General features: G+C 40.1%; 1 protein-coding gene across 1 annotated transcript in view; it reads left to right on the top strand.

The window, feature by feature from the left end:
- The window catches only part of dock8 (dedicator of cytokinesis 8), a 66,469-nt gene that overhangs the window by 21,992 nt on the left and 32,378 nt on the right, over positions 1-12,099 (top strand). Inside the window, exons 6-18 of the mRNA XM_077520522.1 lie at positions 311-520; positions 928-1,013; positions 1,486-1,552; positions 6,292-6,441; positions 6,563-6,643; positions 7,360-7,519; positions 7,604-7,740; positions 8,447-8,540; positions 8,620-8,782; positions 10,007-10,124; positions 10,433-10,503; positions 11,298-11,442; positions 11,520-11,621. Coding sequence (XP_077376648.1) covers positions 311-520; positions 928-1,013; positions 1,486-1,552; positions 6,292-6,441; positions 6,563-6,643; positions 7,360-7,519; positions 7,604-7,740; positions 8,447-8,540; positions 8,620-8,782; positions 10,007-10,124; positions 10,433-10,503; positions 11,298-11,442; positions 11,520-11,621 — 1,584 coding nt within the window. The remainder of the gene's footprint in view (positions 1-310; positions 521-927; positions 1,014-1,485; positions 1,553-6,291; positions 6,442-6,562; positions 6,644-7,359; positions 7,520-7,603; positions 7,741-8,446; positions 8,541-8,619; positions 8,783-10,006; positions 10,125-10,432; positions 10,504-11,297; positions 11,443-11,519; positions 11,622-12,099) is intronic.

Below are 12,099 nucleotides of genomic sequence, written 5' to 3'. Positions count from 1 at the left end.
GTATTGTTGTTTTATGCATTCATAGCAGACACAAATGTGCTAAATGTTCACTTACGAAATTGTCAGGGCTCCACAATCTTTCCACAGTGACTGAGTTCTGTGGTCCACTCTTTCAAGCCTTTCAAGCTGCCAGTCAAGGCACTAGAAGTACATCCTGCTCATACAGTATAGCATCACATCTACATTTTACTCCTCCTTTGTTTTCTTTTATTCTCTCCATTCTCACATTCATCCACATCAGCTCCCCTCCACCCTCTTTCTTTCTTTCAACCTTTAACCCTCCCACCCTGTGTTTTTGCCATCTGCCCAGGTCAAGTCTCCGACTCTAGCGGGGCTGAATGATGACTCTGGCCGCACGCTGACCTCCTCCGACTTCAACTTGCGCTGTTTGACTCCGGATCAGCGGGTGGGGGGACTGCTGGCCTTCAACAGTCCAGAGGAACTGGACCGCTTCAATCAGGAGACCCGGCAGGGAAACAGACACCCTGAGGTCTTTGCGCTGTACCCGCCCGCTGACGAGGTGAGGCCTAGCTATTACTTTTTTGGGGAATGGATCTCTCCAATAAATGTTTTGATACACATTTTGATAGGATTCAACGATGGGTACTGTGGGAAACACTGCAGCTGTAATGTATTATTTCAATTTCAACAATGTCAGTGATCGATCAGCAAATTGAAGACATTACGGCCGAACACAAAATGTACAGGAAATGCAAATATCTGCTGGTTTGATCCAGCCTATCAGATCGGTGGGAAGTCTAGCCATAAAATGTGTTGTAGAACGTGCCAAAGTGTCAAACAAATAAGCTCTTGTTGCTAAATAACATTATCTTGCTGACCTAAAGACACACATTTAGCAACTGAATCCTTCCTCCTCCTGCTCTTTCTTGCATACTTTCCAAAATTAATGCTTCTCTTGTGTTCCAGGAAGACGCAGTGGAGATCCGACCCATCCCCGATTGCCCCAAAGAACACACTGGAGACCGCATCCTGATCCGGTGCCAGGCCATCAAGTATGTCGTACATTTCAGTATGACTTCAGCAGCAGATGGTTGTGTTAAAATGAAGAAGAAAAAAAAACAAACTTTTTTTTATTTATTTATTTTTTTAACTCGCACATTCTTGTATGCTGTGTCCATTCGTGGCTTCAGGAACGAATACTTGGCGGCTTTTGCTTTTTTTCTCCCCACTAATTTACAGCATCACTCCACTCTTTTATAGCATTCACAAACACACAAACACAACCGTGTCCTCCTTATAACCCACTGACGTGACAGATGTTTGAGTTGCATGTATTTCCTGGCTTCATCCCCTCATTTCACATCACAAAGTGTTTCCAGATACAACAAAGACTCACAGCAGTCACACAGAATAGGAAGAAGTCGAATAGAAATACGAGACGAGAATAGGACCAGGCGAAACCTCAATTACATGTCAGCACGTTTCAGCGCTTGAATCATTTCTGAATGATTCTTTTCTTCTTAGGTTCGAGATTGACATTGAGCCCATATTTGCCACCATGGCCTTGTATGACCTGAAAGAGAAGAAAAAGGTAAGAACAAGTGAATTGAAACAAGAAGACTAAATTATTGGTCAAGCGTGTGTGTGCGTGTGTGTGTTTGTGTTGTTTACTATTAATTAATTTATTCCAGACTTAAACAGTCACCGTGACCTTTACTAGGCAACGCTTTAGGTCACAACCCAACAAATGCAAAAAGCCAAAGAAAAAGTAAAACACACTAGCAGCTATTCCTTTTGATCCTCATTGAACTAAAACTCACGAGATCTCGCTTGACATCATTCTTGATATGCTTGAGGCATATTTTGTGTTAGTCATATGACTTAACAGTGCCCATTATTATAATTATTATTGTCCCAAATTCCAGTTACATAGATAGAGCTCACATTCATTTTAATATGAGTTATGTATGAGTTTTTCCTCTGTTTTTATTATTGCGTGCCATGTGCCTCCTGCTTTACTGCATATCTTTAGGCACTCAAGTCAGTGAGGGATCAGTGTAATCTACAGCATGTTTTGCCTCTATCGCTACTAATACCAGGCAGTTTTTTTCCAACCGGCTACTTTGAGCCAGGGCTGTTTGCATGTTTTTGGAGGATTGATTTAGCGGGAGGGTTTTATGGGTGAAGAGGCCGGAAGGATTTAGCTTGTGCTTATGAGCTGGTGGGGATAGTGTGATGGGGTTTTATGCCAGTGGCTTTGCCCTCTTGTGACTGCCTTATCAAGTAGAACTGATGCTGCTGACTCTGATTTTGGCTGATGAGTAGTAGAGGGCACTAAAGCAGTGATATGTAATAATTGGACGATGACCTAAAAATAAAATAATTTTTATGCTACTCTTGCTTATAATGAGGAGAATAACATCACCAAACTTTGTCGCACATTTCAAGGTCTTGTTGGACTAACCATGCAAAGCACCAATGCTAACATTACTGTGCAGAGTTGGGTGCAGTACTTGTACAAACTTTGCTGTGCACCTGTGATCTAGAATTTTAGTGGACCAGCAACAACTCTTCCCGGTGTGTTCGCATTAGCACTAATGCTATCGTACTGTTCTGAGTTCCAACTCCTCCTGTTGTGTTAGCATTAGCACTAATGCTATCTCACTGTTCTGAGTAAGACAGGTACACCTGTCACACATTCAAATTTAAAGCTGGTGGATCATCCATGAGACAATGATGTTGTTTGCATCAAAGCATTGTTGTTCAGAATTGTGTGCAGCACTTGCACAATCAAAAGTGTGGAACAAATTACAAAGAAGCGACACCATTTTTACAAGAGGAGCTCAAACATACATGGCGTCATGATTAATGGCGGAACCGGGTGCATTGTTGCATACCTACCTACTCTTGTATACATTTTACTCTGTTGTAATTAGCCTTCTAGCTAATTTTACTGTTTAGTGCTGTTCATGCATCACCAACCAGGATTCCTGCTTGCGTTGATGCTAATGGCACCATGGATCAGTTTTGATATTCATTGCCTTAGCTAATTTCCGTCTATGTCAATACACTTGCTTTTAAAGATCCTACCGCTGGGAAATTCAATTATTACAGCAGCAAACGCTAGCATTCAATACCTGTATTATAAACTGAACATTTCTAACATTGTGTAAGGTGTTTTGCACCTTGTGTTTTTTAAATGTACAGTAAGTTAAGTGAAGTAAGTGGAAAGCTTTTTTTATTTATGCCTCTGTGTGTGTGTGCTACATGTATATTTAGTGCATTAACCATATGAAAATGTCTTTGCAACAAAAGTGGCTTTCCTAAGGGAAGCTAAACAATTATTACCGTTGCTAGTGTCGCATTATCACTTACTCAAGGTTACACTCTCTTAACTGGTCATCAATGACCTGTTCTGTGGTGGAGCGTAATGCAATGTTACGGTGACTGTTAAGGAGCTGTAAAAAAGTGCGAGAGAGAAATGGTTACACTTAATTTTGAGAAACATTTTCTCCTGACCCATTTAGTGTTCCCCCTTTCCTGTTGCCTCACCGCTCTTGTTTCCCCCCTCCAGACTACGACATAACTCTATTGTACATTACATTTTCGACTACTTTTATGCTGTTTGTCAGTTCTGCGCATCTCTCTTGTTTGCCTCGTGGGAGTTTTTGCGCTCGTGTTTGTTTTTTGTGCTCGCAATGGTTTTGTTGTTGCTTGGCATCTGTGAAATTGGCAACAGATGTTCACATAATTCCGCATAATTCTCTCCTTATTAATCATGGCTCTCTGGTCTATTCGGGCTAGGTGCACGCACAGAGCTTGACCCTAACGGTGGCCTACTTATGGACAAAATGTAACAGGAGAGCCGCAAATATTGCAAAAGTTGGAGGAGCATGATTCATTAATTTGCTTGAATGTTGAAACAATTGTCTCTGCATCTTCTTCACGTGCATGTTTGGTTAAGGTAACTGAAGACTCTAAATTGTCCATAGGTGTGAATATGAGTGTGAATGGTTATTTGTCTGAATGCTTCCTGTGATTGGCTAGGTAGGGACCAGCCTAGTGTGAACTGTGCACCATGCCTCTAGCCAAAAGGCTGCTCGAATATAGTGACCATAATGAGGACAAGCTTTATGGAAAATGGATTGATGGGTTAATTATATTTTTTAATGTTACTGTTTGTTTGTTATTATTTAATTATATGCACTCATTTAATAATCAAGTAAGAAGGGGTGCAAAATGAAAACAGGTCTGAAGGAAGGGAGGAAAGGAGGAAAGAAAGAATGAAATGAAACAAAAAAACAGATTTTAGTAAAGGAAGAAAGGGCAGATGAAGGAAGTAATAGAAAGGAAGGTAGGTTTGAAAAGAAGGAAAAACAAAAAAAAGGTTTGAGGCAGAAGGAAGGAGTTAGGTGGCAAAAAAAATCTGGTTTACGTGACATAAAGAAGGATGCATGAATAATAAGCTGATATGAGGGAAGGATGTCAGGAAGAAAAAAAGATACTGGAAAATAGCTGCCCTGGGGTGTTATCAAAAAGGAATGAAGGAAGTTAGGAACAAAAGCAGGCAGAAAAGTCACTAAAGATGGAAATATGAATGCAAAAATAAAAAGCAACAAAGGAGAAGAGAGTTCGGGAAGAAATTAATGAATGAGGTCAGGAAGGAAATTATATTTTATTTAATGAAACTCAATTAGCCAATTGTTTAATGAGCTAAATGGATCAACAAAATTGATCAATTTGATGGGGGTGGGGGGGTCAAAGTTCAAATTAATGCAGCAAATATTACAGGTCTCTTGAAAATAAAATATCTGATGGGTGAGATTAAAAAAAAGCAGCAGGCCACTTGTGGTCCATGGACCATGGTGTATATTTCTTGGACCTTTGTGGTTTTGAAAAGCAGACTTTCTCAAGTGAATATGTTTGTCATTAACCATGAGGTCACAACAAAAGGGCTCATGTTTGATGCGTTTTGTTCCGCTTTGCAGAAGACCGATGATAACTCCGTGACCACACCCCTTGTGCCTGTTGGCATTTGGTTTCTTGTTATCAACATGAGGTTTTCATCTGCACAGAGAGTGACAGAACCAAGCGTGTCATAGGATTCATAGATGCGATTTGACATCTGGTGCTCTTTCTTTTGGGCCAACCACCAAGTCTGCTGCGGTGCTATGTGTGGTCAGCCCTCTTGGAAAGAAGCCCAGTGAGGGGAAAAGCCGAGCATCACAAGGATCACATGACCGGCACATGTGGCTTTGTTCATAGCCTGAGGTCGAGATGATAATACTGCAGCGGTTTATACTGGAACCCGTCGTCACAGAACCAGCTGCCATTAATCCTTTGGCAATTTTTGCCGGCACCTCTAATTTTTTATGAGCAGCACACAGATTACAAGTGTGAATTGCATGTTTGTGATGTTTGTGTTCTGCGATGTCAACATGGTCCAATAATGGGCTCGCTTTCTGTAGCTGTCCCTCAGCTCAATAATCAGGCGAGATGTTTTCAGATGGGTGCTTCAATTTATTTGCAGATTGGTATCATCAGACAATGTATGTAGTTATCTAGCACCATGAAGTACAAATTGACACAAAATCAGGGCAAAATTACAACATAACATAGAACTGTCTTTATCTCGTTCCGCTCGCAAAGCTTCAGCTTTGTTTCCTCTGCCGAGCTCCAGTATGCTTTGACTTGACATTTTCATTCTGGTTTTAAGTCTTGGCTGTGCCCTTCCTGTGTGCAGTTTACATTTTCTCCCTGTGTTTGCATAGATTTTCTCCAACATTACAAAAACCATTACAAATATTGCATCAGAAAAACATGCATATGCGTTAACCAGGGCTGGGCAATATGGCCTTAAAATAAAATCTCTAATTTTTCCACAAAAATCTGATTTACGGTTTTAACCGATTCTCCTCTCAACTCCAAGCTGGTAGTAAAATAATTGTTCCCACTTTCTGGGATTTTCAATATTTCTTCTGATACCAAACCAAACTTTTTTTTCCCCACTGAACTTCAACATCTACAATACTGTAGAAAATCATATATTTATCTATGCAAATAATCATCCAGCCCTAATGTTAGTTCATTGACTACAGTAAATTGTCCATAGGTGAGAATGTAAGTGAATGGTTGTTTTTCCTCTGTCTGCACTGCGATTGGCTGGTGACCAGTCCAGAGTGTACCATTTCCAAAGTCCACTGGGGTACACTGTAGGCTACAAGGCACCGAACAGCCAACACCAATGAGAACAATTGCTCTATGAAATTCTTAGAACACTCTCTGTGCTCTCATTTGATGTGTTAAAACAAGTCCATCCTCTTCTTGCAGATATCTGAGAATTTCTACTGTGACCTGAACTCTGAGCAGTTTAAAGGCTTCCTGCGGCCGCACACTCCTCATGTCGATCCCTCAACGCTGGCCCGTTCGGCCATCTTCTCCGTCACCTACCCTTCGCCTGACATCTATCTGGTCATCAAAGTGAGCATGAAATCCATTAACAGTTGTTCTGTACCATCTACGATAAAAAATAAAAATTCTCTCAATGTACTGTACCCACTAACATAACCAACTTTAATGTACTTTGTACTTTGCGTTCCAGATTGAAAAGGTCCTTCAGCAAGGCGAGATCAGCGACTGCGCAGAACCCTATATGACGTTGAGGGATTGTGATTCGTCAAAGGTAATGTAGGCCACCAGAAAACCCTTGAAAGTCCTTGAAATTATTTACATTAAATGCTATATACTTATTAGAGATGGGCATAATAATGGATTAAGATATGTTATATGAAAGGATGCTTAACCCTAAAACTGACAGTAAATGTTATCACCGGCCACAACATTACATACACCTTGGGCAGGTTGTGGGGGTGGGGTAGTTGTCAGCTGCTTCACAGTCAGGAGTTTGTCTTTATGTGCCCTACAACCAGTACAAAGCGTACAGTTGGGATAAGGTCCAACTAACCCTAATGAGGATAAGTTGAATAGAAATGAATGGATGGATGAATAATTTGTAGTGGGGTCAAAGTGTTCTACATCATACTGAGAGGTTCTAATATTTTGGCTGCCTAATCCTTGCTCAACTGCATGACTGGGACAAAATATATCCCAGAAATCACAACTTTCAAAATAAAAACACCACATATTTTACGTTTTACTTTGACTTCATGGGTACTTGAGGGCTGATCAGAGACTGTGGGCGGGATGTAGTCCATATATACAGTACAGACAATATAGAGTATAATTGCTTTGTCAAAGTGATCCTTGCGTCAACATATATGAACCTTAGAGAGAGAGAGAGAGAGAGAGAGAGAGAAAAGGTCATGCCTAGTATAATACATACAGTATATGGCTTTTAGGACTGTCACATATGAAGAATTTATTTCTGTGGCCTTCCAGAACAAGGACAAGTTGGAGAAACTGCGAGGCCAGGCTGAGGCCTTCTGCCACAGGTTGGGTCGTTACCGCATGCCGTTAGCCTGGGCCACCGTCAACATCATGGAAGTCATCAGCACTGCCGCCATAGACCGCGATATCACCGACTCCGAGAGTGTAAAAGGTGTGCGCTTTTTTTTCAACCTCCTTTATTTGTGTTTTGTCATGTGACTTAGATGTTCTCTGTATTTTTTTTTGTCTCCTTCAGGGAAATCCAGCAGCATAGATCGTAAAGCGCAGCTGCCCAGGAGGAACTCGGAACGTTTCAGTACTTTTGATGAGCAGCCGTGTAACATCTCTGCCTTCAAGCCTGCCACCATCACCATCAGCACCATCTTCAAACAGGTCCGGCTCCAACATATAAGAAACAACTCTATTTTTATACTGAGATGCATCATGTCCTGTGAAAAGATTGTTAATCTTCCTAATGCATTCCACTAACACACAACCATGCCTGGCATCCACATCAAGCAACTGTTAAAACAATTCAAGCTATTTGACCTTGGACGGAGGCATCATGCTTTAAAGCTTTTTCTGTAAAAAAAAAAGAATTGTATGTCCTTGTTCCATTGTGTTTTCAGAATTCCCACTTTTTGAAAAACAATATAGATATATTAAAACTATAAAAATAAAATAACAAAATATATTGATCTATCCATTAGAAAATGTAAGTTTTTCCCTTAGACCAATATCAAATCAGTAGCAATTTAGTAGTAAATATATATAATAGACCAATGCAACATATATTCCAAAAAGCCTGACCAAATCATACGAATATTGAAACAATATTTCCCACAGGAAAGTTATGAGCACAACTTTTGAAATCACTATTCACCGCCAGTTGGCAGACATACAGCAACTATATCCAATGAATGTTTGCCAGACTACGAAAAGTTGGTAATAGCAGTACAATACAGTACAGTATGATAGCTGTGGAAATTATAAAAATTCTAGTGTACTGCAACGTGATTATAAAGCTGGCATTATAAGGCCATATTGTCAAATATTGTAGCACATTACATTTTTTATTTTCTCGGTCTTTCTCTTTAAGGAAGGGGATCGTTTGAGTGATGAGGACTTGCTCAAATTCCTGTACGAGATTAAGAAAACATCCACTCCACAGAGACGAATCAAGACGATATCAGGTGCGCCATTGCCATATTAAAAGAAAAAAAAAAGTTTTAATATAAAATGGTGGTCATATTCACATCTTGTTGTCTTCAGGCTCCATAAAGTTGGACATGTCTCCACTGCACGATTTACCTCAGGCTTGTCTGTCCACCGAACTAATCCCCCTCATTCCTGTGGCGGAGAAGAACATTCGGCATGTCAAAGAAGTGCTGGAGTTCCCCTCCAGTGAGGTTTACGTCCCTCATAATGTTTACAGGTGAGCTGCTGTGACACCTGCAAAACACTCCCATCGCGTGTGCTGTCCGTAATGTTTGTAACTGTTAAAAGCATTTTGTGTATAACTCGGAAATACAAATATGGTTTTGTTAGGAGAAAAAGAAAATAGCCTGAGGTTCAAACAGGCCTTCTTGTCTAAACAGAAACTGTTTTTATTCCTCCAACAAGCCGCAGGCAACAAGAACAGTTACGTCATATTCATTCGTCAAGAGGTGACGCCTCTCGTTGCGTTGTGCTGCATTCTGTTTCTGTTTTAAAGGGAACATTATGGAACGTTGACTTTATGTATTTATTTTTTTTAATTTGTGTATACTTGTTTGGGCTCCTGACCACACATCGAGTATGAAATTTACAAGTTAGTTGGTGATGGCTTTTCACTCAAGCCATTCATTTATAAGTAGTCAACGGCTCTGTCCCTGTTGTCATGGTAACAAAAGCCGTACTCTGTATTTGCAAGAGGCAGAAAAAGTACGTGTAAGTTTTTATCTTTGTGAGGAATGTCAGAGACCTTTCCAGAAGACACCTGTCATCTCTTTGAAATTATGAAAAAAGTGCATGATATAGCTGTTAAATAAAAAATATTACCACAACTTGATTCAAAAATAGCCTTAATTGTCTTAACTTTAAAAATAAATCAATTGATATGGGGAAGTGTTAAATGAAAATATTAAGTGAAGTGTATTCCGTCTACACTTTTGGAAATAATACAAAATGTCAACACAAATATTGTTTAAAAAAAAAGGATGTAATTTATAAGAGGAAAACCTACATGTCCTTAGCAAAATTATTTAAATAGACTTGATGTTAAAAAAATAATTAATAATAAATGTTCCTAATTCAGAAGAACGTTCACAAAAAAAAATAAAAAATAATAATCTTCAACTACGTGAATCCACACGCTCTGAAGCGCAAATGCAGGGGCCCACTGTATCTCCAACATCTAACCAATGTCACAAAGCTTTGCTAATATTCAGTACGTGCACTTTGTGTGACACAACCCCAGGTCACAGGTACCGTCAATAATGTTTCTGTCAGTGCCTTTAATGTTGTCCTCCTATTACTGATTTCAAGATATTTTGTGTTTACAGCCAAGTGAACTTCTGTTTCCCGTTGCTTCACTTATATTGCAATTACTCACGTGTCAGTATTGCCCTCTAGCGTTTTAAACCAAAATTACATCACTTTTTTTCTTTGCATTCTGCAGGAACTTGCTCTTTATTTATCCCCAGAGGCTGAACTTTGTCAACAGGCTAACGTCTGCGAGAAACATCACCATCAAAATCCAGTTTATGAGTGGAGAAGACACCAGCTGTGCTCTCCCTGTGAGTACAGATCCTACATTTTGAACTATCCAGACACACAAATATAAATATGGTTGTTAAAAGTTATGGAAAAACTCAGCAGGAAAAAGTGTAGCAATTAATGGTTGGAATGTAGAACAATCTGCCCCTCTGGGCATCCTCCAATAGTTTATAATACTGTTATGTGCCCTAAAATCTGTTCAGCAAAACACTTTGTTGTCAATATTAAACTCTGCCACTGATCGATCGTTATCAATAATAATGGAAAGATACTGTACACTAATTTAAACCTTACTTTTGTGAATTGTGTGTGCCTGTTCCCCACCCAGGTTATTTTCGGCAAATCCAGTGGCTCTGAATTTGTCCGGGAAGTTTACACCCCCGTTACCTACCATAACAAGCAAGTACAGTAGTACACCTCTATATGAAACAGTGTTTTTGTTTTTTTTTACTTTTTTCTTATTACACATATTTATGCATGTCATTTTTTGTGTTTAAATATGTTAAAAAGTGTGTTTTCATAAGTATAAGCATGTTTAAAGGATTTGGGAGGGATGTTTTTAGGGCTTTGGCTGTTGAAAAGTGTTTTTTTTTAAAGTGTTCTCTGTCAGGATCACTGTACTCAAATACAATATTTTGTCATGAAGACACTTGCAAAGTAAATATTCACTCATATTCACTATATTTCTGATAAATGGGTGCAAGTGCGGGGCAAACATTTGTCAGCAACAACAACAATTCAAGAATAGTAATTTTATTTAATTTTTTTTGAATCTGCAAATTTACAGGTCACATAGGCGCTAGTACAGTCTTCCCTCGCTATAACGGATTTTTTTTCAAGTCCAATTTTGTATATTTTTTGCAGTAATATACCCATTTTATAAAATTTATGAAGTTTTGAACAAGAGAGAAATGTGAGAACATGTAAATGCCTCAATGAGAAAAGTGTCTAAATTGTGTGGTAGGGGATTTTAGAGCCTTAAAACATTTATAAGAATTGTAAAACATAAAGCTAACTACTTCGCGGATTTCATTTATTGCGGGTATTTTTTGGAACCTAACCCCAGCGGAAAACGAGGGAACACTGTAAATGAAAAACGTAATTGCACCATCTTAAATTTTAGAAGAAAAACTGCCACCACTTAGGGGCAATCTGGATCCCTGCTCCCTCTAAGTCTCTCCTTTTTTGGTCAGATCGCCGGATTTCTATGAGGAGGTGAAGATGTCTCTACCCGCCCGTCTAACGGAGCGACATCACTTGCTCTTCACCTTTTACCACATCAGCTGCCAGCAGAAGCAAAACCAGAGCAACAGCTGCGAAACGCTCATTGGCTACTCTGTAAGCCTCACACTCATACAAAATGGGCTTTGGTAAATCGGACGAACAAATGTTTTCTTACGCGTGTCCTCATCTAGTGGCTGCCCATATGGATTAATGACAGACTGAATACGGGTCAGTTCTGCTTGCCCATCGTCTTGGAGCGACTACCTCCTAATTACTCGCTGCACACTGCTGAGGTAAACCTGTTTAAAGATACCTCTCACCCCGGGTTTTCACTGGATGCTGTTGCGGTGCGGTTGCGGTGCGGTGCGTCTTGACTGCGTGCTCCGGACGGGTCAATTTTTTTGTCAATCCACACCGGCTCCGCACAGCTGCGGTCCGGCAGCTCCGTCGCCGCCCACTTCCCAACGTGTCTCGCGGGACCGCGCGCGCGCGATCATGTGGCATTTCACAACGAGAGGTGGACTTCTTTTGATTTAACATTTTCTTCTTCTTCTGCTATGAGATTCCATGCAGCATCCTTTTTTTGGTTGTCCTTGTAAAGTATATTAATAACGAGAGTCGGGTCAGTGCGGGTCCACTCTTTATTTCTGTCTTACGCGTCCGGCTGCCGCTCAGTACGGCAAGCGAGACGGGCACAACAAGCAATCGCGAACATCAAACTCACAATACATTACAGTCCTTATAAAAAGGATGTGCCGTGTCATATATTAT

The sequence above is a fragment of the Festucalex cinctus genome, chromosome 5, assembly GCF_051991245.1.
Source record: "Festucalex cinctus isolate MCC-2025b chromosome 5, RoL_Fcin_1.0, whole genome shotgun sequence".
In the NCBI taxonomy this organism is placed as follows: Eukaryota; Metazoa; Chordata; class Actinopteri; order Syngnathiformes; family Syngnathidae; genus Festucalex; species Festucalex cinctus.
Note: the sequence above shows the minus strand (reverse complement) of the source record. Positions and strands in the feature narration are given on the sequence as shown.